This window comes from Lygodium microphyllum, chromosome 20 (genome assembly GCF_053477565.2).
Source record: "Lygodium microphyllum isolate KBCC chromosome 20, Lygodium_microphyllum_v1.1.10, whole genome shotgun sequence".
Classification (NCBI taxonomy): Eukaryota; Viridiplantae; Streptophyta; class Polypodiopsida; order Schizaeales; family Lygodiaceae; genus Lygodium; species Lygodium microphyllum.
In genome coordinates this window covers 99396718-99423530 of record NC_141154.1, presented here as the reverse complement: position 1 = coordinate 99423530, position 26813 = coordinate 99396718, and the positions used below count along the sequence as shown (strand labels likewise).

The 26813-nt window shown below is 35.7% G+C and overlaps 1 protein-coding gene across 1 annotated transcript; it reads right to left on the bottom strand.

Annotated features, from left to right (window-relative positions):
- On the bottom strand, positions 1 to 23556 carry LOC148019166 (uncharacterized). Its single transcript, XM_087701173.1, has 3 exons — positions 23416 to 23556; positions 22874 to 23347; positions 1 to 300 (listed from the first exon to the last, which is right to left on the bottom strand). The coding sequence occupies exons 1-3, from the start codon at positions 23474 to 23476 to the stop codon at positions 116 to 118; spliced, it is 720 nt and encodes a 239-aa protein (XP_087557299.1). The 5' UTR covers positions 23477 to 23556; the 3' UTR covers positions 1 to 115.
- Between the last annotated feature and the right edge of the window lie 3257 nt (positions 23557 to 26813).

The following is a 26813-nucleotide window of genomic DNA, read 5'->3' as shown; positions in this document are numbered from 1 at the left end:
ATAGCATACTTAAAGATTGCAAATAATGAAATAAACAATACACAGTGTGCTTTGGACATAGTATCAAAAGACATCTTAAACTACATTTCCATACTTTCACCAATCTTATAGTGGACTATTTTGAAACTTTATCATCAATCCTCCCTGCAAGGGATTTTATTTTATCAAGTTCGAGCACACCCTTTGCACCCCATCCCTTCACTCCAGTAGGCACATTTGGTCTGATTTTTTCATAAAGAGAATATGCAACTTCTCCAATTTCGCTTGGGGAGTAGGACTTGGCCAATTCACTCATTACATCTACAAATACCATAAAAGAAACATAATCAGACCTTTCCTTAAGTAGCAAAGCATTAAATATTTCCTTTTGGCCATTTAAATTAAGACACCAACAAAACATATTTGAAATAAATCAAATTTATCCTCAAACCAATTAGAAAGTTGCAATGAAGGTAATAAAAAATCATCAAATTTTTGTAGGTTCGATCCTAAAAGTAGTTCCTTCGTATTGTCACACAAAAAATGTGCATTATTTAAGTGCTTATAGTTGATATTACGATAGACTTGATTTCCATGAAGTGTGTATCCTACTATGCTTTTGATTACATGTTGGTATCTAGTCAAAAGTCTCAAAAGGATTACACCTCATTTGTTTAGATACTTGTTTGAATACATTTTCTTACATGGAAGATTCTAATTGAGATAATTCCCTCTATGAATGATTCTTTGTAAGGGTAAACTTCTAATGAAATTATTCCCCCCATACTAAGAAATTGGGAGAAACATGCTAATAAGAGCTACAAGTGTGCACTCGCCTCTCATAGGCACCATGCACATAAAGAAGACTAATACATTCTCAAAGCTAATATGTAAGAGTACAAAGAAAACAAGAGCACATAAGGTGCAACAAAGCATTGACATGCGGGCCATACTTGGTTCTTAATTTGGTTTATTGAGATAGAATTGGGGAGATGACATTAGAAGATAGTTTTTTCCCCCCCTTAGTTTGGTTTATTGAGAGAGAATAAGGAAGATAGCATCTACAAGCCAGTTTTATTTTTAATTTGTTATTGTGCTTCACACGAGTTTATTATGACATTGGAAGCAAGATTTTTTTTCCCCTTAGTTTGGTTTATTGAGAGAGAATAGAAGAGATGACATCTACAAGCCAGTTTTATTTTTAATAATTTGATGTGCTTCACACGAGTTTATTCTCTCGATGTTTCATGGTAACATAGGTAGGCTTTTCACATGAAACACTTCCAAAAAAAAGTATCCCACCACATACATGCACATAAACTTTTTTCTAAGAGTGAATGATAATACTTTAATAATGTAATCTTATACATTTTTATAAACATGTGCATACATGACTTTCTTATTATGAAGTCACTATGGTGAACTATAATTATGTTCACCAATATAAGAGTAAAACAAATAGAAGGGACGGATAGTATCCTTGCTCTATCATCATCACCTAATTGAAGAAGCGTATACTTCCAAGGTTCTCCCAAGTAAAATGAGCACTCATTTTGCTAGTTCCTCTCAACTATTGTAAATTCCAATCCCAATATTATGTGACTCAATCCATAAACCAACATTCAAGTGTTGAAATGACTCAACTTCTAACCATAGCCTCAATATGGAAGTCCATAGGATGTAATACTCTAGAGGAGATTGATACGATGGACCAATATTCAAGTATCAAGATGCCTTGAAATCTACAATTAGGGCTTCAACTAGTAGCCTCAATATGGAAGTCCATAGAATGCAATACTCTAGAGGAGATTGATAAGATGAAAACTTGCAAAATCTATGTATGATGGTAGCAATCACAATAGCATAACTTCTAGAATGCAAGATGTGATTTCTAGATAAAAAAAGATTGATATGTCTTGTTGTTGTACCTTTACATTTGGACAATAGTAGCTATCCCACTATTAAATATAAAAGCACAAGAATATGGTAATCTTAGAAACTAAACACATCAATTTCACACTTTTCATGCTACTATAAGTGCTGTCATGAAATAGTAGGCTAGCCCAATCACCACCATCAATTATTAGTGAGGCAAAATAAAACAACATGTAGAGACTTTGCAGTGAGTAGCATAACATATTAGAGAGATTGATGGCATCAATATGCAATGACAATAGCTATATCCCTTGATTCATTATAAAATATTTTTTTTAGAAATTGTCTTATTCATACTTCTCGAGTTTCATGTGCCTAAAGTTTATTTCAAATGTCTTCTTTGATTTGTATGAGAGTTGAGTAATTTGACCTTTTTATAAAACCTAAATGTATGTATTTTACAAACAACACATATGGAACTTTTATAAACCAAGAATAATATAGTAGACTTGTTTAACCTAATCCATCACCAACTACTCTCGACCTTTGCAACGATAATTATCTATGCAAGCAAATATATCCAACATGCAAGTTACCCAATTTTTTTAAAGTTGATTCTCAATGCGAATGATGAAATATTGGGAATGTCATATTGCAACTAGGGATGAAATAGGCATTTATTAAACACGTTGTGATGTTATGACGACACAGTGTGAAAAAGTATGGAATGCATCATCACCCGACTTCTTTATTGATCTAGAGAGTCAATGTGATCTGAGCCATTAGTACTAGTGTGAGTTGCATGGATTATCCGAAAATACTAGATTTTTTATCATTTTAGCCTATTTTTTATATTATTTATTGTAAAAATATGAAAAAGTTAGAAAAAAAAGCTTCTAGATTAGGATGGCATGCAAGAAGCTAGTGGCTTTTTTCAGCCAATTAGGGGATTTTCACAAGAGGGACAGATTGACGAAATCGCACGCGTCGCGATCGCTAAAAATAGGCTGAAAACTGCAGATTGTACTAAAAGAAGAATGCGGAGTGATCTGGGAGATCCATGAGAAGGTTTCCTGGAGTTTTACCCCCCTTTCGGAGCCAACCAGCAGATTTGGGTTCCGAGCAGTAGAGAAGGAGGTGTAATTTTTATGCACATTTTGTTCTTACGAAGAAACTCCAGGAGATCTAATGCCTGGAGATTGCTTCTGAGTAGTGCCAAGATTCCAGGTTCTTTCAATACATATTGATTCAATTCATTATGATTTGTCTTTGTAGTGTTTACCACTTGGGTATTCTCTATCTTCTCTTCCATCTCCTATCTCTACTTCCTTCTACTTCTGATCCCCAGTGGATTCGACCTTTCGAAAAAAACCCTCCGACATTGGTGAACCCGACGTGAAAGGTCATCAAAAGAAGGAAATATAAGATGGGAGAACCTTCGAATACAATCTCCAGTGATGTTTTGCAACAATTGGTGCAAAATATGAATATGCTTATGCAGGTACAACAACAACAACAAGTGATGCAAGCTTCTGCTCAAACAAAAAGTGTTGTGATAAATGCTTTGCAAGCAATTGAGCATGAGGTGAGGTTATTCAATGGCAGAAATGTATCTGCATATTTACATACCTATGCTTAGAAGATAGAATTCTTTGGAGTGGCTCAATCTGCATGGAGCCGGTATTTCGTACGTGTTACTGTTCATGAACTGAAAGCACGGATTACTGAATTATACTTGCAAGATGCTGACTGGGTAGCCTTCAAGAAGACACTCAGGGAAGAATTTTATATTGAGGATACTAGTTTGATTACGTGTAAAACTTTTCAGGAGTGGGTTATACAACCCAATAAGGGTCTTCTGACTACATAATTGTAAAGAGAATTTGAAAGTCGATTTAAGCAATTGGATCTCGCAGAATAGCAAGCTCTTGCAAGTCAGAAAATTGAATTGTTTCTACAGGCTGTTGATCCTGAGCTTCAAGAGAAGCTTGATGATTTGCTGGAGGATCAGACTACAGAGACAGGTTTGAAAACAAAGTGGAGATATATCAAGGAAGCTGTTACTACGCTTGTGAAGAAGCATAAAAGAAGAGAAAGATTGCATGTCTCTAGCTTGCCCACTGTTATGGGCAAAATAGTTGAAGTATCCAGTAAGCCACCCGCTTCTATGGCTAATCCTATGGCTATACCTGCTATTGTTCTCTCTGTTAGGAAAGATGTCTTGGATGAATTGGTCAAAGGCATGCGGGATCTTCAATTGAAGGTTGCAAAATTGGACGAAAAAGGATAAGAGGAAAGGGGACGGGCATTAGCCCCTAAGCTTGGAAAAAGATGTATGTGGTGTGGCAGTTTGCAGCACGAGAGAAAGGATTGTGCTATCTACCAGGAGGCCTTGGCACGACAGCTTATCTTTTGGAAAGATGGCAAGATCCATGCACAAGAAACAGGATTGCCTCTTGCTTTGAATTTTGAAAAAGGAGGTATACAGAAGTTATTGGAAGGCTTGGCTGTCCGAAATGCTTATGCGGTAGTACATGCTTCTACTTTTGGTCTACAGCTAGATAGAATGCATAGACAAGTGATGGTTGGTCCAAAGGCTGAAATATAGACACATGCTTTACATGCAGCTGAAAAGAGAAAGGTCACTAATAGTGAAATGTCTCATGTAGGGCAAGACATTCGTGGCATAACTGGTTGGGAATCACCAGTAGATGCATATTCAGTGTATGCATATTTAGCAAAGGTACAAAACACGGATGTACTTGTGGAAGAAAAACGAAAAAGAGATGAAGATATTGTAGGGACATCTAAAAGAATGACAAGAAGAAGTGTGGATCAGCCTAAAGCTGCAAATCAACCACCTCCCGAGCATGTTATGGAAGAGGTCAGTCAGGAGCAAAAACAGGATAACAAGCAAGAGGGCAAAAAGAAGGGCAAGCAACCAGGATATAAGTTGCACTCTGACATTGAGACAGCCATAAATCTTAAGAAGGTTCTTGAAGAATGAATCTTAAACAGTCAGGTGGAATTTACCTCATTGCCACAGTCAGGTGGAATTTACCTCATTGCCAAGCAAGAATTTCATGATGAGATCATTGACATAATTAAAAAGAAGGGTCAGTTTCTTGGTGATACCACTAGTGCATTGTTGTAATTTGAAGAGGAAACTAGTTTGTTGGGTATTCGGGTTGAATATGAGCATGAAATAAGTACATGATTGTCTATGCAGGATGCTAGTAATCAATGGACAGCATGTGAAAAGAGAAGAAAGTGGCTGAAAATGCATTGTCTTGTATCAATATGCATGGTGGAGTAAGGCAAATGCAAAAATATGGAGAAGAGACTAGGATTTATTCCTCGAAGTCACTACACAAGAAATCATTGGGCTAGAGCTACCACTGAAACGGTAGTGAAAATAGGGAAACGTGAAACTCCTTGTGTTGCTTTACTTGACCATGGATTTGAGATAAATGTCATTGAGCGGAGATTGTATGAAAATGGTACATGGTCTGTAGACATTGATCATGGTTGGCGAATGAGGGCTGCAAATAATTCTTCAAGGGAGCTCTATGCTGCATGTCCTAATGTAAAAGTGACGATTCGTGATGTACAGGAAGAGCAACACTTCTTTGTGCAAGATAATTCCTCATATGTAGTGATTTTGGGACAGCCCTATATTACAGGTGTGCATATGGAAACAAAGGTGCTTGATGATGGTTCTGCTTATGCAAGAGTCAAAAGCAAGGATGGAAGAAAAGCAATCCAATTTCTTATTGTTTGTGTTAATCATCCTAGAAATGAAGATACACTTAGAGAGTATCCTTTGGCTCCAAATGCAAGGGAATTCAAAGACCTAGATTTTCATTAAGCATTGCTGTAATGTGGGGCTACACTAGTGATGTTCAGTGGGTGTACTCGCCTCTTGATGAAATGAAGCATGTATTTAATGTTGGTAATTCTCAGTTTACAGCAAACAGTTCATGTTGGTTTAAACCTATCAAAGCTATGTGTATGGCTGAATGCATATCTATGAAATCGGCTACTAAGAAACTGAGAGTATTGGGATTGTTAGCTGAAAATGATGGCATTTTAGGCATCTTTTATGGGCTAAATATTACTAACACTATGGCTGAAATTTCAGCAACTATACATGAAGAAAATGAGGTTGAAAACAGAGTGTTGTCAGTATATTCTTTGGATATGTATGATGTTATAGCATTGTTTCTTCAGTAGGAAGGATTACAATGGATTGAAGCACTTGTGGAGACAAAAGTATAAGACAGTTGACAAAAAGGTGAAACCAATTTCTTTGCCACTTCCACCAGAGAGTGAGGGTATGTATGAAAAAGTGTGAAGGCAGCCAAGCTTACGGGATCCTAAAGATATAGGTCATCAATTTACATCTGAAACATTACAAGAATTGAAAGTTGGTGCAAAAGGGTTTCTTTTGTCTACTGAGAGAGACTGTTTTATGCGGATGTTGGCTAGACATGGGAAGGCATTTGCATTTCAACCAAGTGAAATAGGTTGTGTGGATCCAAATGTTCTCTCTCCTATGGTCATATTTACTGTGCCACATGTACCATGGAACTTGAGGCCTATTCCAGTGCCTAAAGCTTACTTGCCAACGCTGATGGATTTACTAAATGAAAAGATTTGCATAAAGATCTTGGAGCCTTCTTCAGCCCCGTACTCAAATCGTTGGTTTACTGTGCCCAAAAAGAATGGGGCTTTGAGATTTATTCAAGACATACAACCGATCAATAAAGTGACCATAAGAAATGTGGGTGCAGGTCCTGTGGTTGATGAATTTGGAGAGGCTTTTGTAGGCAGAGCGATCTATTCTTTGGGTGATCTTTACTCGAGTTATGATCAGTTTGAGCTTGCAATTGAAAGCAAGGATATCACAACCATGAAGACTCCTTTGGGGTTAGTATGGATGTGTACTCTCCCACAGGGTGCAACCAACTCAGTGGTACACATGACAAATGTTATGAATAGGGTACTCGTAAGGATTTTATACCACAATTGACTATGCCCTTCTTCGATGATATTCCAATCAAAGGGTGTGCAGTGGATGAAAATAATGAAGAGATGGATGCTCATGGATGCAGACAGTTTGTTGCAGACCATATTGTGGATTGTGAGAGGATTTTGACACGTCTAGAAGAGGTGCATTTAACTCTTTCTGGACAAAATTCTATCTTTGGAGTTGAAGAGGTTTTGATTGTTGGGCATATATGTGGGCCTTATGGGCGAAGGCCATCACCAGCAAAAATAGATGGGATTTATAGAATGCAAGATGTATGCACGAATGTATCAGAGGTGTATAGATTCTTGGGTGCATGTGTGTTCTATTTGATATAGATTCCTCACTTTGCACATGTAGCCGATGCTCTTTATCAACTTCTAAGGAAAGGTCAGAAATTTCATTGGGAAAGGAGGCACCAAAAAGCAATGAAGAAATTGAAGCAACTCTTAAAATCTGCTCCTACATTGAGAAAGGCTAACTATTCACATGGAAAGCCTATCATTATTACTGTTGATACAAGCCCAATCGAGATTGGATGGGCAGTTGGGCAAGATGATGAGGAAGGACAAAGATATGCAATTCACTTTGGTGCTAAAGTATTGACTATACGACAGAGAAGATATCCACAGGTTAAAAGAGAATTATGGAAAATTGTGACAGCCCTTAAATGTAATAAGGAGCATTTTATGGGTGCTCATGTAGTCATTAAGACCAATTGTTTGCCGATATTGGGTATGATTACTAGTTGTGCTACTCCGAACATTGCTATGCTCCGATGGATTGCATACATCAAATCTTTGAACCCTAAATTTCAGCATATTGCAGGAAGAGAGAACCTAGTGGCAGACATGTTATCTTGAGCATGTTATGAGAATGAAGATGGGATGATCGATGAGGAGGAAAAAGATGACTTTCTTATGGCTAAAAATGATGTTGCAAGAGTGAATTTAGCAATGCAAGGTGTTGCTACAGCATTAAAAGAAGCTTGGACAACAAAGAGAGGACACTTTAGATGTTTTGTATCTTGTGTAGAAGTGTTTCTGAAAGACAAATATGCAGGAGAGTGACTGAGAATTGGTCAATGCCTCAGTACATTAACAAAGAGAGATGAATGGTCAGATGAGAAGTTTAAGAAAATCAAGAGGAAAGCATATGGGCTTTTTTTTAAAGATGGATACTTATGGAAACATGCTAAAAAGAAACAGGGTATGCCATTGCGAGTTTTGGGTGACAGAGCTTAACAAGTAAAAGTAATGCAAGAATTTCATGAAAGCTTGTGGGCTGGTCATAGAGGTGTTTGGGGTACTTTTACAAAGATCAAAGAAAGATATTGGTGACAAGATATGTATAAGGATGTTGCTCACTTTGTGGAAACATGTATGACATGTCAAATGTATTCATCTGTGAGACATTGGGATGGATTGCAACCCACATATCCATTGTCTCTTCATTTTAAGTGGGTGGTGGATTTGGTCACAATGCCTACAGGTCTTTGGCAAATGAGGTATCTTGTGCTTGCTCATGAAAACTTGACTAATCAAGTGGAAGGGAAAGCTTTACGTACTAAGACAACAAATGATGTGTGTACTTTTCTCTTAGAAGAGATCTTTTGTCGGTATGGCTGTGTGGAAAAAATTACAGTAGATAGGGGTAAGTTGGATGCAGATGAAGCCCATGATTTCTTTGCATGGTTGGGGATAAAGCTTGCTTTAACTTCAGCCTATAACCCTGAAGGAAATGGAAAAAGTGAAAGAGGTCACCAACCTATTGTGAAGGCATTGGCAAAAGCATGTGGAGAGAAGGTAAAAGAGTGGCCACGATTGCTCCCTTATGCTTTGTGGGCCGACAAAACAACTCAGTGTGCTGTTACAGGATATATGCCTGTTGAATTGATGTATGGTCAAAAATGTATCATGCCGATAGAAGAGATGACAGCCACATGGAGTGTGCTACCTTGGAAAGAGGAGTTGAATCGAGAGGAGGAGTTAGCCTTGCACATTAGACCGTTGGAAAGAAAGTCAAAAGACAGAGAGAGAGCAATTGCAAAGTTAAGGGCAACGAGGATACAGAACAAGAAACCGTTTGACAAAAGACATAGATTGAGGCCAAGAACCATACAAGATGGGGATTGGGTATTGGTTTATGATAGTAGTTTAGATAATCAGCATAATGCCATGCATAAAGTTTCCAAAAGATGGTTTGGACCCTATGTGGTAAGACACGTGTTTGATAATGCTACTTATACATTAAACGAGCTGGATGGGACAACCATCAAACTTACGATAGCAGGGAAAAGAATCAAATTATTCAAAAGGCGGGAATCTACTACCTATGAGTTGCCAAAATTGAAAGAAAATAGTGGTCCTGATACAAGGGCTAGCCAGGAAGATATGGAAGATGAAGAAGTAAAGGATATGGTTGCAGAGGATGAGGACTCACAATCCAGTGACTACTAGGATTTTGGCACATACTGGAGGATGTGCAGGTTCAGAGGGGATGGATGTCGTGATATTATGAGGACACAGTGTGAAAAAGTATAAAATGCATCATCATCTGACTTCTTTATTAATCTAGAGAGTCAATGTGATCTAAGCCATTAGTACTAGTGTGAGTTGCATGGATTATCCAAAAATACTAGATTTTTGGATAATTTTAGTCTTTTTTATATTATTTATTGTAAAAATTTGAAAAAGTTAGAAAAAAAGCTTCTAGATTAGGATGGCATTCAAAAAGCTAGTGGCTTTTTCAACCAATTAGGGGATTTTCACAAGAGGGACAGATTGACGAAATCACGTGCATCACGATCGCTGAAAACATGATGAAAACTACAGATTGAACTGAAAGAAGGAGTGATTTGGAAGATCCGTTGTCAAGTGTCTTAGGGTTTTACCCCCCTTTCGGAGCCAACGGAGCCATTAGATTTGGGTTCCAAGCAGCAGAGAAGGAGCTGTAATTTTTATGCACATTTTATTCTTACGAAGAAGCTTCAGAAGATCTAATGCCTAGAGATTGCTTCTGAGTAGTGCGAAGATTCCAAGTTCTTTCAATACATATTGATTCAATTCATTGTGATTTGTCTTTGTAGTGTTTACCACTTGGGTATTCTCTATCTTCTCTTCCATCTCCTATCTCTACTTCCTTCTACTTCTGATCCCCGGTGGATTCGACCTTTCAACAAAAAACCCTCCGACAACATGTCACTTTATTAACACTAAATCCACATTAAGAGCAATAAATTCACATAGCACATGGCACCCCCATGCATTTTACTACATGGGAGCTTATCCAAGCTCACTTAGCAACCTCCAAGCGAAGAAGGAAAAAGATGTTTGCATAGAGGAGGTTATTGAAGACACTGGTGTCACTATGCTAAATGAATGTCAATACTAGAGTACACAAATGCGAAATGAGCTTTGATAATGTAGATGGAAAAAGTGAAGAAATAATTGTTCCTAGGATAAAGCACCAAGCACCAAAAATTGATTGGATCAATTTTGATAAGGAGTTCAAATTGTCAATAGAAATAAACCCAGAGATCCTTATTGACATACTTACATTAGCTCTCTCAAAAAATATGGAGAAAAAAGCACGTAGTGGAAAAAAAAAATACTTGATGTCAAGAAAGACAGCAATAATTTTTTAAGGTTTAGCACCACAGCTACTTTGTTTTTCTTTACAATATCATCTTCCAAAGAAATGGAGGTCACAACTTGGTTCAATGCAATTTAAAAAAATGGATTTGTATGTCGTAACATAACACAAAAAGAATTTGTAATCTCTTCATTATTTAGAATATTTATTTGTTTAAAAATTAACTCACACTAGATATAAAGAAAAGTGCATTAAAGCTAGCCACTAATGAATGTTCACATGTTATGGTGGACCCATACATTAGGTTTTTAAAAACATGGTACATACTTCCACATTATATGATCCGATTGGGCACCTATGATAAAAACTCCAAATATATTGGGAATATATTCGCACATAGAAAGGGTTAATGCCTTGAAGTGTATCAACTTGAAGCAATTTATTGGTTTCCTCCTTAACTTTCTTTGCATAATTAGGGTTTATGTGGTATCTTTACTATATGATCAGTTTGGCATTAACTTTTAGATTGATCCTAAGGATCAAAGTCTTTCATGTTCATAAACTCCCATGCAAAGATATCTTGAAACTCTTTACATAATTATATCAACCATTGCTTGTAAAGTTCCCCACAAAGATACTCACCGTGATGGGCTTAAAACTAGTTTCAAAGTCCAAATTAAGTTCTTGGACATCATCTTCTAAAACTAGCCTTCCTTCTTGAATAGGATGGTAAAACCTAATGAAGCACTTGATTACATTAATTAATTAATTAAAGAGCATAAATTGAAATGCACACTTTATCTTAAGAATCTTGGACATTGGATACCTTCTAGCGTCCCTTACAGGATTTGTTTAACGTGAATTGCTAATGGATTGACTGCAAGTTGAGATTCCACAATCTCTTTTGTTGATCCAAAAGCCCCTTGCTATACAAACAAACACCAAGAAACTTGGGCAAATTGCCCCCTGATTTTCACTAAGGACTTGCACAAATTCGGCCCACAACTGGTCGAATGTTGCCTCAATTCACAATGGATGAGCTGGCATCTAAAATCCTCAACAATTCCTTGAATTATAAGTGTTAATTTTAGTACACAATGCCCTTGATTGATGGCACAGGTCCCAAGGTAGTTTTATTGAAGCCTACTTTTTGTAAAAATTCAAGGTCTACAATAGAATTCGCCTTGCTGTCCACCAAATCTGACTAGGACCTACTCCAAATGGTTGAGAATTAGTGAGAATGACTAAGTGTAAGTTGAAGGTGTGAGAATGCTAAGATGAGATAGAAATAAAATATTCTTCATAAGAAAATCCCAAAACTGATTAATAGTCTTATCAATTCTACAACTAATGTAGTTACTTACTATCCTAAAGCCTAATAAATGAAGTCGCCTAATCAGCCACGTTGTCTGTAGCCCTTGGAGTCTCTCTTTGCTATTGCTTGCCTCCTAAAACCCTCTCATGGCTGTCGCTGCCAACATTTGATTTTTTCACAAGAAAATGAACCAGTACTCTCTCTCTCTCTCTCTCTCTCTCGACCAATCAACGTTTTTTTCACTTTCATGAGTCTTTTGGCCAAGTGGTAGCCTTTTGATTCCATTTTTCAATCATTTTAGTCATTAAGTTAATTTTTAGAATTAATTAATTTTAAAATTTAGTTTAAGCTATTCTAACCCTGCCCAAAATTAAATGTATCCATCTATAATTAGATTGGATAGGCCATTTATAACATGGAGTAGTCCTCAACCTCAATTAACTCTTATTTTGGTATTAATTAATTAATTAATGTTAGTTCTTAGTATCACCACTGATACTTAATGTTCAATTAACTGTCCTAGGGTCAAAGTTGACCCAACTAACAATCAAAGCCCAACTGGGGATAACTTGTCACAACTTTCACTTAACATCCTCGAGGTCCTTGGGCCATTACCATGAAATAATTGCCATGTGCATCACGTGCCTTTCAACCTCATTGCACACGTCTTTTGTTCAACCTTGTATATTTTACATTAGTTTTCTTAGCTGTTATTATGAGCATGACAAGTGCTCTTCGAGGGCAAGGAGATTGCTCTCAACTTATAAAAAAAAGAACTTGAAAGAGAAATCAAACTAGAACAAGATTGTGAGATAACTTGATTACAAGAGAACTTGATTATACGAGAGTCGTCAATACAAGACAAGACCAGATTAAGACAAAAACTGGAAGAGAACTTACATCGCATGAGCCTCACACTTGGTGTTGGTAAGATTGAAGAACTTATAGCCCATGATCCCCTATTTATACTATAGCCTAGGGAGGCTAAGGAGAATCCTAGGAAGTCCACCTTATAGAATATGTAAGATGCCACATGAGTTCAAAAGAAAGTGTATTACATTTAATCAAATTTACATAATTATATTTACAAAAGAGGTTTTTTAATTACAATTTGAAAACAATCAATAAGTTTAGTAAAGTAAAAGGAGTCATTTCAAGGTCTTATAGAATGTAACGAAAGGGTATTTCTTTAATTACATGTTATACATATGGTTTCTTATAGGTGGTCCTTGGGATGAGAACGCGTCATTACAAGAGAATGCCACATTGCATAACATACACACTAACACATGGCACACTAACATAAACAACGATGTAAGCATCTTCCAATATCTTTTAGAAACTTCATGGAACCGAGGACTCTTACAAGGCAAATCTTCTTCCAATTTTTGTGTTGTTCTAGTTTTGTCTTGTATCGAGTCTTGTCCTAGAATCAAGCCATGCTCTTGTGAGCATTCTCTTATAATCAAGTCTCTTTTAATCAAGTTATCTCACAATCAAGTTCTAATTCAACTTCTTCTCTTATAAGTTGTGAGAGCAATCTTCTCTCTCTAGAAGAGTACTTACCATGCTCATCATAACAATTTGGCAAGACTAAAAGCCTTGTAGCCCACAACCCCCTATTTATACTATAGCATAGGGAGGTCAAAAGGAATACATGCCATTACAAGAAAATGCCACATGGCATGACATGCTTGTCGATACATGTTATTGACATTCATATTGACACATGGCATGCTAACATCAATGATGATGTAGGTATCTTCTAGAAACTTCACGAACCAAGGGCTCTTATGAGGTAAATCCTCTTCTAGTCTTATCTTATATCGAGTCTTGTCTTGTAATCAAGTCCCACTTTTGTGAGCATTCTCAAGTAATCAAGTTCTCTTGTAATTGAGTTCTTACAATCAAGTTTTAGTTCAATTTCTTCTATTGCAAGTGTTAATAACATTCGTCTTGCTCTCGAAGAGCACTTTTGCCACACTCATAACAGTTTAGCAAGTCTAAAGGCCTTGTAGCCCATGACCCCTATTTATACTATAGTATAGGGAGGCTAAGAGAAACATATGTTGCTACAAGAGCATAACACATGCCATGACATGAGCGTCATGTAAGCGCATGGAAGAACATAAGAATGACAATACTTTCAACTTAACCAACTTGTTCAATTATCACCATGAAAAATAGTAGATAAACAAATAGAGAGAGAGAGAGAGAGAGAGAGAGAGAGAGAGAGAGAGAAGTTAACACCTCATTGAGAAGGGAACATAAACCCTCCCCCTATACAAGAATTTATTGAAACACAACCACATGCACCAATGGCTTGAACCATATACAAAGGGCTGATTTACTGTAATTCTTAAGAATTAGGCCTTTGAAACCCTAATTTCTACAAACTCGGACAATAAGCTGATTTTCTTCTTTAGTACAACTTAGTAGAAAGTGCTTTTTGGATGAGAAATAGATAGGAGGATACAAAGCATGTGGCTAAAATTTAAGCATTAGAGTATTCCAAATGAAGAGAGATCTCCAATATATAGATGTAGGTTTTTGATGCTCAAAAATGAAAAGTAAAAGTTACAAATGACAAGTGTTTGCTAAAAAGGATAAGTATAGTTCTCTCTTCAAAATGACATATGTCCTCTTCTAGATATCACATGTCACTTTACTAGAGAAAAAAGCTTCAAAACCTTTTAGTCTAAAAATCTATCAAATGACTAATAATTTGACATAGTTGTTGAAGACAAAATTGTTCCTCGCAAAATTTTAAGTGTCACCAAATTTAGCTTTTGAGGAGCTTCATTATAGAAGTTTACCACTTCATAGTTTGTTTATTTGATCATGACCATTTGGTTTTCCTTTTTTAAACCACTCATTATATGGATTTCTAATCAATGTGATTATTTCAATGTAAAAGTCTTAGTCATCTCAACTTTTTTGACATTCTAACCGCTCGACTAAACTTTTAATTTCTCTTAGGCATCTCGTAAATGATGCCCAAGTATGATCATAGGATATTTTGGCCATTGGCCACCCTTAAATAAAAAGATGAACATTTTATATTTCCAAACACTTAAATAATATAAATTACCTTCAAAGTACATGAGCATAAAATTAATATGGAATCATCGAGTCAATATATCTTGGTAACAATTGATATATAAAAGGTTTGTTACATCTCATAAGTTACAAATATTTTTTAATTAGTCTTTAAAATACTCTGTAACATCCATTTCGAATCTAAATGAGAATACTTTTTAAATTTCAAAAGAAATTTTCTAAAAAATTTCTACATTATTTTTTCATCATATGAAAGATACTTTGCTCTAGTTGAAGTATTTGCTCTTCTCATTTACTCCTACAGGTTTCAATGGTGGAGACACTTTAAAAGGCTTCAAATTATTGATGTGAAACACACTGTGAAATCTCCAATTCTCTAGAAGTTATAACCTATAACAAATATCATTTATCTTTTTAGTGACTTAAAATAACCCATAATTTCTTATTGTGAGCGAGATTTTTAGACAAGATTTGTTAAATTTCAGCCACCCCAATCTCCTTTTTGTAAAATCAATTGCCTTCAATACTCATATACTATTTTCTTTTGTTTTTCTTGAGATCTTTGATAGCTTGTCTAAATTGGGTGAAATATATATACATATCACGCACAAACTCATCTACATGAAATATCTCCTACTCAATTTTGGATATGTAATAAGAGTGGTTTTCCATATATAATCTCAAATTATGATTTATATATAGAAATATGAACTGTGTTATAGGCATATTCCATCAAATACAAATACTTTTTTCATTGTTTGTTTCCTTCATAACAGTAGCACTTCGGCATATCCAATATTGTGAGATTGGCTATCTCACTTTAACTATATATTTTAAGATGATAAGAAGAAGAAAATATAAGATTTGTATCTAAATTTTTAAAAAGAGCTCACCAAAAAAAACTAGTGATTGATGGATCTCTATCACCTATGATAGATTGTCATAACCCATATGCTTAAAGATTTGTTGAATAAATATTCTAGCAATATGTTGAGCCTTTATAGTCTTCTTGACTAGAATAAAATGAGTATGTTTACTAAATCTATCAATAATAGTACACATGTAATCGTTACTATTTGTCGATTAACTTATTCTCCGTCAAAATAAATTCATCTTTTATAACATAAGAGTTTACCACAAGCAAACTCTCCCAGATGATTTTAAAATCTTCATTAGAAGCATGTATGTCCCTTGTACCAATGAAGTCTGTATGATGAATCATGGTCTCTACATAAATCTGAGGTCTTCTTGATAAGGTATCAACTACCTTGTTTTTCTTCTCATGAATGTGCAATATTTGAAAGTTAAAATATTATTTCCATCATTCTATTAAAGGTTGTAGGAGCATTGATGACACCAAATGGTAGCACAAGAAACTCATTCAAATCAAAAATTGTCTTAAATGTTGTTTTATGAATATCTAACAGAGCAGTCCTTATCTGATGGTAGCCGTTCTTCAAGTCAATTTGACTGAATACTTTGGATCCAGTCAGTGTATTCAAGATATCATCAATTCTTGGAATGGAAAACCTAGTCCGAATTGTGATTTTGTTGAGGGTTCTATAGTCCACACACATGTGCTAAGATCCATCATTCTTTTGCATTAAGAGGACTGGAGAGTAAAAATGTGAGGAATTGGATCTTGTTAGATTCTTCTCTAAGAGCTCATTCACTTGCTTTATAATCTCCTCTTGTTGTATTGAACTCACCCGATAGAAAGGGATATTTGGAGGTGAGCTCCCAAAAATGAGATCAATGTGATGATCTTCCGACTCTCTAGTAGTAACTCGTTAGGTAAAGTTACTGCAAAACAATCTTCATACTCCTTGAAGAAACTCATTTAGTTCTCATTCATATTTGAGATGGACCCTTCAATTGTAGACTCTTTGTTAGAATCTTTAACAAAAATTATTTTGCAAATTTGTACATGGGATAAAGATAGAAATAGAGTTCCCTTCCACTCCCAAATCAAAAGATACATTTTTATCCTTGAAAGAGAATCTAAACTTATTTTGATTCCAATGGATCTATTCTTCTATACCTTGTAATTCCTAATACATCATAATGAACAATATCTCACATGACCAAACTCTCATGATCTACATAATCTCCTACCTCGATTCATAGTTTCCCAAGAATGGGAGTAACTTCAAACTCCATTCCTTCAAAAGTAGCACCTGAAATTTGTGGTGTTTCAACCCTCTGCTTTGGTAGATGTAAAGCTTCAAAAATCCAAGAATGGCTATAATGATATATATCCCATGTATCAAAATAAATGATAACAAGTTGACTAGCAATCTTACCCCAAGCCATAAAAAGATTCATTTTCTTGGAGGAGTTTCATCATATTGCAAGATTTCCTTAAGTATGACATTTGTTTGAGGTGTCTTTTGGGACTAGTTTTTCTTCTTTGCCTTATTAAGACATTAACCATGTGTCCTATTTCAAACCTCTGCTTTGGTAGATGTAGAGCTTCAACAATCCAAGGATGGATATAGTGATATGTATCCCATGTATCAAAATAAATGATAACAGTTTGACTAGCAATCTTACCCCAAGCCATAAAAAGATTCATTTTCTTTGAGAAGTTTCATCATATTGCAAGAATTCCTTAGGTGTGGCATTTGTTTGAGATGTCTTTTGGGACTGGTTTTCCTTCTTTGCCTTATTAGGACATTAACCATGTGTCCTTTTTCTCCATAAGAGAAACATTGTCCATCTCTTATATATTCTACTATCTAATACTAATATGTAAGCTTCTTTTTGGATGGCAAATGTGGTCTACATCCATATTTATGTTTTCATTATTGTTGGTCTACATCCATATTTATGTTTTCATTCTTGTTTATTTTACTTCTTTTGTCAAACATATTTGTTTCTTTCCTTTGTGGTTCTTCCTTTTAGGCTTTACCAAGCATCCATGGCATAAGCAATCCATCAATTTCTAAGCCCGCATCTTGGGCTACTTCCAAAGTATCATGCTTTATCATCTTAACAATTCATTGTACCCGTAAAATGTAATCCATGGATAAACTTTTTTTTATCTCCATATTGGAAGGAACTTCATTAAGAGATGTAAATTTAAGAGAAACAGCTGCAAACATATTAATATATATTTCAACATTGTCTCTATGGCTTTGCTTCAGCTCATCCCATTCTTATTGCACATTAGCTACAAAGGATGAAGACAAACTTCTTGTTGAATGTCTCTTTAAAACTCTTTCCAAGACTTGGGTTTCTTTCCCTCTTCAACTTCTTTGAGCCACCAATTTAAAGCAGCATCCTTTAGATGCATTTTAACCATCCTAATTTTTTATTTTAGTATTAATATTCACCACCAAGAGCAACATCGAATTGTCTGGTAAAAGACATAGCTTTCAGATAATCTCTTACCATAGAGATCGTCAAACTTGACACTTCTCTCTCTAAGCTTAAAGTCTATTTTAGCATCGTTTTCCTTTGTTAAAAGTATCTTTGGAGATTCAACTACCATGGAATAGTCGATTCTTTGACTTTTTCTTTGTCCTTCTCCCCATGGAGGGATTCTTGGGACATGGTGAGACAACTTGTGTATGATGAGACTTTGAAGTCACCGCTTGGATGGATCCTTCAATGGTAGGTAATATGTTACCTATCATAGGCTTAAGTTGCATCAATAACATTGATATATTTCATGTTGAGATAGGCCTTCACAGTCGTAATACTATCTGTCTCAAGAGCCTTCTCAGTAAGGAATTCCTCAAAGACCTTCTCTTAAGCCCATGCTTAAGCCCTTCTCTCCATTAAAGCAATTGGCTTCCAACTCCTTGTTTCTTTATATCTTCTCATAATCAGAGAAGCATACAAATACGAAGTGCTGAGAGCCTTCCAATTGTTTATCAAAATTCTCATCTTCATCTCGACATAATGAGAAAGTTTACCGAAAGACTTTGTCACCAAAAAAAGTTCTTACAAAGAATAAGTGTTTGCTCTAATATCAATGTAAAAGCGAGGAATAACGTGAGAATAACAAAAATTTAAACTTAATTAACTCGACCATATATCACCATGAAAATTAAGAGACAAATAGAAAAAAAAGAGTCGATACCATGTTGAGAAGGGAACCGACCCCTCTCCCTTTATAAGAATTTATTGAAACAAAACCATGGATACCAAGTGCTCGAACCACATACAAAAGGACTAATTAGTTGTGATTCTAAAAATTAGGATTTGGAAACCCTAATTTTTACAAATTCGGACAAGCTAATTTTCTTCTTTAGTGCTTGGATTAGATCAAACTAAGTAAAAAGTACTTCTTGGATAAGAGAAAATAGAAGGATATTAAGGATGTGGCTGAAATTTCAACATGAGAGTTTATTCCAAATGAAGAGAGAGATCTCTAATATATAGGTGCGCGACTTGGATGCTCAAAAAGTGAAAAGTAAAGGCTGCAAATAACTAGTATTTGCTCAAAATGATAAGTGTAGAGATACTTAAAATTCAAAATGACACATCCTCTTCTAAATGCCACGTCACTTTGCTAAAAAAAAAGGCTTTCAAACCTTCTATTCCAAAAATCTCTCGAATGTTTAATACTTTGAGATAGTAGTAGCTGAAGATAAAATTGTCCCTTTGCAAAATTCTAGAGTCTTTGATGTACACAGAATTTGCATTCGAGCAAATTTCAAAAAATAGTAACCTCTTAAATTTGAAGAGTCACCAAAATTAGCTTTTGAAGAGCTTGATTATATAGATTCACCATAGCATGGTTTGTTTTTTTAATTATGAGCGTCTACTTTTAACTTCTTGAAAACACTTACTATATGGCTTCTAGTCAATGTGACTATTTAAGTATAGAAGTCTTAGTCATCTGAGCTTTCTGGTCAATCTAGCTACCCAACTAAACTTTTAATTTCTCTTAGGCATCTCGTCAATGACAACCCAAGTATAATTATAAGACATTCTAGCCATTGGCTACTCTTAAATAGAAATAGAAATATTTAATCATATTTTAAGACACTTAAATAACACAAATCACCTTTAAAAGTATATATAAGCTTTAAATTAATTTAGAATCATTGAGCCAAGGTATATTGGTAATAATTGATATACAAAAGATTTGTTACAGGTTGATACATGGCCTAATATTCACATTGACACATGGCACACTAACATCACTAATGACATGAGCGATAATATAGGTATCTTCTAGATTTTTCTAGAAACCTCATGGAACCATGGGCTACTCTAGCTTGCATGCAAACCAAGGGTTGTCCTTACTTAAGGATCCATTATAGTTGTAAACTTTTGTATAACAACTAAATATAACCTAAAGTTAGCTTCAAATCTCCTTACTTCATATAAGGAATGGTCCAAAATTTAGAATTGATTTCAACATTTGTAAACTAGTGATCTATTCTATTTATATCAATTCATTTCTATTATTTCATTATTTATCATATTTTTTATCGATTCATCCCATTTACTTGCACCAATTAAATCTTGTCGATGTCCAAAAAGAATCATTCATCTTTAAAGGAAAGCTTTTTAAGTGATTTTGGTGCCAAGATTCTTCCTAGGTAAAAATGCTTATTAAATGAACTCACTCAAAATAAAAAGCTCTGAGAATTTATCCAATCAAAACATTACACATTTCTAAAATCCATAAAACTAGGTGGTATTTGTGAGAGTATCATGGAAGATTAGGCTAAAGCTTTGGGCATCCTTTACATAGTGACATAGATCAAGTAAAAATGATAAGCTCCAATAATGTCTTCTTGTCATCTATGCTAAGCTCCAATAATGTCTTCTTGTCATCTATGCTAGGAAGGAGAGGCTATCCTTTCCAAAAGGACCTACATAGAAATGCACTTACTCTCACTTAATTCTAGTGGATATATTCTTATTTTTTATGAGTTTGAAAGGATTACAAGTTGCTCAAACTCTTGACTTGCCAAGTAATTTGTCAAATCTATCTTGGAGGCAAAGCATAAGAAAGGTGTATTTCAACCACAAATATTATTCGATAAGAAACACATCAAGTCCTTATAAATCACCTCCTCTCTCGAGGTAGGTAGAGTCAACAAAATGGAAGGTCAATATTACAAAGGAAAAATTTAATGATATTATGAAGGACATTTGATCTTTGAGATTTCCATTGAAAGATGAACTACTAGCTTTGCAAAGTGATTCTTGGAGCGCTTATTCTTGGAATGAAGCTCAAAGAGTAAAGACATCACTAATGTCTCTTGTATTTGTAGAGAGAAGTTCTCTCTTAGAGACATCTTATAAAATGACTAAATTTTCAGAAAAACCTATTAAGAAATCTTGCAAAGACTTAGAATTCAATGCAACAACCAAGATAGCATAACATGTTGTATTTGGACTTGGCAACTTGATGGCCAATCCAATATTTTTGTGCCACCAAGTTGGGCAAATATTCACTTCCTAGCTCATTTGGAAAGCCAAAGTCAAGAGAGCTATACAAGGAGGTAGTATAAAAGTTGAAGCAAAATATGCTTTTTCCAAAGCTAAAATGGTTTCTTAATATTTCTTGTGAAAGTTGAAGCAAAGTATGCTTTTCCCAAAGCTAAAATGGTTTTTCTTAATATTTCTTGTTCATAGGAAAAATAAACTACATAAATATGGCCAGAATCGTGAATGCTGTTAGCTAAGATCTCCAATTTTGTATGAAAGACATTTTTTCCTCATAGTTTTAATATAATATATTATCCATCATCTAAAGTATCCAACGTTTACAAGCATGTAACTATTCTTTTAATAACTTTAATGTATTAAAGAAACACTACTCTTGTAATTGTCTAATTTATTTTGTAATTAGCCAAACAAGAAGTGATGTGCCACAAGGTTGAATGCTTGAATCAAACATCTAAAATAATGTTTAATTACAAAGTCACTATGTTAATAAATTAAGTTTTAAAAACATATTGAAATTAATTAGAGTGAAAATTTTAAAAAATCTATTTCTAGCATTTAAAAATGTAAGATATCAAACTCTCTTCCAATTGACATGCTTTTTTATTAGAACTACAACTTTCTTGTTTTTTGCAAATATAATGTTAATGGTGGTCATAAGACTTTTGACTTTCCAACTCATTTTCACAAAAAGAAACTATCTTCCAACTCATTTTGACCTAAGCAACTCATTTTGACCTCTAGAAAATATTCTGAGCTAAGATCTTCTACTAGTCACTTTTCCTTAAAATTGTTCTTTCTCAAACTTTACCATTGAAGAGCACATTGTTATTTTGTAAAGGGTTCAACTAGACTTCAAGCAAATCTTTGAAAAATATAATCACATTCAAGATAAAATGTAAAAGCTTAGGAGCATTATGTAATTTTAGTAGTTTGTCTTTATCATGCTCCTTCGATGGTTGGTTGGTCATGGTTGTGTGTGGCATAGAAACACAATCGTATAGCTTAACGTGGTGGCTTTATGGAAGAACATGGATGTTTAAAAGAAGCGAAGTTACAAAAGCCCAAAAAAATGCTTTTGGATCCTTAAGAACTCATACATCAAAGCGAAGCAATAACCTTATAAATGTATCACCTACTCAACCCATTTTCTTTTATTAAACTTGATGGACACTTTTAACTTTCGATGTCGAGAACGTTTTACTTCACACAATGTGATCTTAACAATGGAGCCTAAGCCTAGTAAGGATATGTTGTATGCTAAATGCACATAATCATATACTCCAATAGTACTCATCCTATGTTATGCGTTGCTTTGAAGTAGTCACAATGACATTTGGATGTTAATTATTAAACTATTGGACATTAATAACTGATGTTCAGGGAAACATAAGCTAGCAACATGGCACCTTGGAAGTAGTCTCAATGACATTTGGATGTTAATTATTGAACTATTGGACTTTAATAACTGATGTTTAGGGAAACATAAGCTAGCGTCTTGTGTGTGTGTGTGTGTGTGTGTTTTGAAGGGGGTGGGGGCGCTTACCAGTTAACTTCTTTGCGGATATGCTACCTTGAAGAAAACTGCAACAATGGAGAGAGGTTACCTTTAACTCTGTCATAATTGGAGCCGAAGCTTCTCCGCAGGTAAGCCTCTACTGATGAAGGATTGATGATCTTGCCCTGCGACACTGCAAAGCGCAGCCCGCCCTCGGTCGTCTTGCCAAAAACGCTCATGCCGAACACGGGGAGCTTCTCCAACCCCATTTCCTTCCTCTTCCTCTTCCTGGCTTCCGCCTTCTCCTTGTCATCCTCCTCATACAGTTGTAGCCTCCTCCCTTTGGACAGTGCAAATAGACCGGCTATGGCCTTCCCAGAACTCAGCCCTTCCACGAATTTGTATCCCTCCCTCTCGGCCACCACGGCCACCCACAGTGTCAACACGGGGGCCCTGTTTATTCGAATTATATCATGCCTGCCTTCTTCTTCTTCTTCTGCTGCTGCTGCTGGTTTTTCTTCTCCTTCTTCTTCTTCTTCCTTGGCTTCGGACACTTTCTTCGGCTTTCTCTTTCGAGTCGCTTCTGCACAAGAAACCCTAGTTATGGTAGACGAGACCAGGAACAACAGATTTAATGGAAAGCATTCTTACTGGGTGGCCTGGACTCTTCTGGGTGCTGTTGAGCTCCCTGTGTGGTTTTTCTGGTTCGCATGCTGTCTTACTTTTAACTGTTGTGGTTAATCAGCGTAGAAGAGAAGAGAAGGGGGGGGGAGAGAGAGAGACAGAGAGAGATTCAGCGGAATCAACGACACGCCAAAGCACAACACGTAGCGCACCCGATTAAAGTAACCTTTGGCCCATTTCCAATATCTACACTCTTGGTACGTGCCGCCCACCAGGCAAGGCCGAGTATTCCTCTACTTGTTACAATCTTTGTGCCGGATGGATGATGCTTCATGAATATTACGAGACCGTCGTGGACGCGTAGACGTGTAGGCGTCGATTTTAAGTTTGAATCAACAAGGGTTCAAAACTTGGAATTGTGGGATATGCTTTATTATAGGCATCTTGGGGATTGTTCTTGTCATGTAAAAATCACTCTTCTACAATGAGTGTGTGTAACCACTTCCACAAAATTAAAATAAAACAAAAATAGGAGATAGTCTAAATTAAAAAGGAAACCTTACACTACCATTTCGGTTATCTTTATGTTGGTGTAATGGTTAGTCCAAGCATTTCCAATTTTCAAGATTGAATCAACTAGGGTTCAAAATGTGGAATCGTGAGATGTGTCTTAAAGGCATCTTGGGATTGTTTCTACCACATAACGATCGGTATTCTCTTCTTCTTCTTCATCTTCTTCTTATATATCTTCTTCTCCTCCTCCTCCTCCTCCTCCTCCTCATCCTCCTCTCTCTCTCTAACTCTCTCTCTCTCTCTCTCTCTCTCTCTCTCTCTCTCTCATTCAAGGTTATTTCCTAAGGCTTGGATGTGTGATAGACAAGGCATCAAGGTGATATGCATAGTAGATCAAAGGAGTTTGTTGTGTGATGAGAAAGAGAAGCTACAAGATGTGTATGATCAACCTCATTGTTCTATGGAAAAAAGTTCAAAGTAAGTCTTGACACTTTTTGATCCACATATGCAAGTTGGAATGCAATTATACTTTGAGGATTCTTTGATTCAAGAATGTTCAAAAGCTCTTATAGATCTTGAAAGGGATGGAAACGAGTTTAGAGCCATGTTTTGATGAAGCTATTTATGGACCTATACTATTCGAAAAGCCCAATGCCAAAGACATATGTTGATGGCTTCAATGCTCATACACCACCTCCTTCAAGTCTACTTTTATGCATTGCATGGCATGGAGAGAATATAATCTTTGTGTTTAACCTAGGAAGTCATGAAGTCTTCAAAGCAAGTCATGATGGAATAAATTTTTCCTTTGATTTAGTCTAACCGCTGCGCATACTTGCAGATTGGGGAAAGGGCTAAATATGTTATGCATTTTGTTGGCAATGGCATATCTACTTCAAATAATGCATAACTCCTCCCCAACAAGATGACATATCTCAATATGCACAACAACAATGTATCAGAAACCGTTTTTTATAGGATGTATGTGTAAGAGCGATGAAAAACACAACCCATCGACTTGAAGGCTATCCTTATGAGGGAACAAGGTGTGTTCCCACTACTATGGCTAAGGGCATCTTCCTATATGGAAGCAGATGATTAAAAATTCTTAGGACGAAGGTTAATTAGACCCAAAGGCCTTGAATGTATTTTTCCAAACAAACGAGCGGCACCCCATAGAAGCGGAAAGTAAAGGCAAAGAAGCTAAACTAAGTAAAAGCAAAGGCTAAAGAAAGCCAACAGACTTGGATGTTATTAGAAGGCTATTATTGCATGTAGCTTGAGCACAACAAGAGGATGATCAGTCATGCAGATCGAATCTATATGTATCAGTGATAGCAACCACAAATCTCGAATGAGAAGTGAAAGAAGAAGTTGACAAACATTCTGTAACTTCTGAATACATGCATTTCATAGCCCATGTCGATTTGTGCAAAAGGAGGGGCACTCTAGTCAACTGGCATTGAATAATCACTTGCTCCATGGGCTGGTGAAGGGTGCCATTCATGATGAGTGCATAAAGAGGTAAAGGCCAACATCGATCCAATAAAAAAGGAAAGATGCAAAAATTTGTGCAACACTCGCCATGTGCGAGCTTGTACTTTTTGTATAGCAGTATTGAGGTGAGGGAGATAATCCCTATATATGTCAAGCAGTGCGAGGAGCTACACAAGGAACTTTAAACACTTTTCCATATAGCAAAAAAGAAGAGATTTTCTAGATACTTATCAAAGTATCTAGAAAAAGTCTCAACTGGTAAAAGTGGAACACTTTACAAGTTAGTGATGTAGTAAAATATTTCTACATCGGAAAATTTCAAAATTCTAGTTGATGATCTAGTAAAATATTCCTAGATGAGAAAACTAGTTGAAACCATAGATATAGTAAAATTTTCCTATACAGGAAAACTAGTCAAAACCATTAATGTAGCAAAATATTCTTATATAGCGCTAACAGTTTCAAGAAAACTATAATACAAGTTAATTAGTAAAATAAAAATGATACTTTTTTCTCATGCATTGCCTATTACCAGTGGGACACTTGTAATGAAAAGTGGACTTTGAGGACCAATGTATAAAAGCTAACACAGTAAAGCATTATCATAAAATCTTAGCATTTTTGGCTTTATATGTGAACCGAAATATGAAGCCATAAATAAATAAATTTTTGTTTGTATATATGTATATCTTTGTTTCATATTCAACCCAAGGTCACGTGACAAGAATAGTTAGTGCCATTGTGACTGGATGATTGAGGCAAGATTGGCATGTAACAATCTATTCATAGTAGAAATAATAGAAGAAAATGATCCTGTTACATTGGTAAAGATGATGGGAACAAGAAAGAATATTGGTTGTGTAAAAGAATCCTAGTTATGTAAATTCAAATCTAAAATTTTGTAGTAAACACTTCATATTTCAGCAAAGACATTACCTACAACTGCATCCACCTTGTACAACCTATACATTATCATAAGAGATCCAAAATGTAGCAGATTGTGAGTCGTCCAACTTGTTTTGAATAGACATTCCTACTAAGCACCATCAATGACCTACAATAGTAGTGAAAGATGGAGCTTTTAGCACTACTTCATGGCATATCCTTCCTTGTGATCTAATTTTATCTCTCTTTCTTAAGTACAAAATAGGGTGTCTTCCTATCAACTATCGAATAGTTATAGTATCATGGCCTATTAGCCACCAAATCCACCTTGCTGCCCACAAGCTCTGACACTCCAACAAGTGAGCTCCCCTAGATCAAAAGCATTTACTTCCTCCAAAGGAGTTCATTTGTGAATCCTTGCCTTTAGTGCAGCAACAATCTCTGTCAAGAAAAGCACAAAATTTAGAATGCATTAATGCAATGCTCATAACATGCATTTAGAATCTACGTAGATACAAATCTCAACGCAC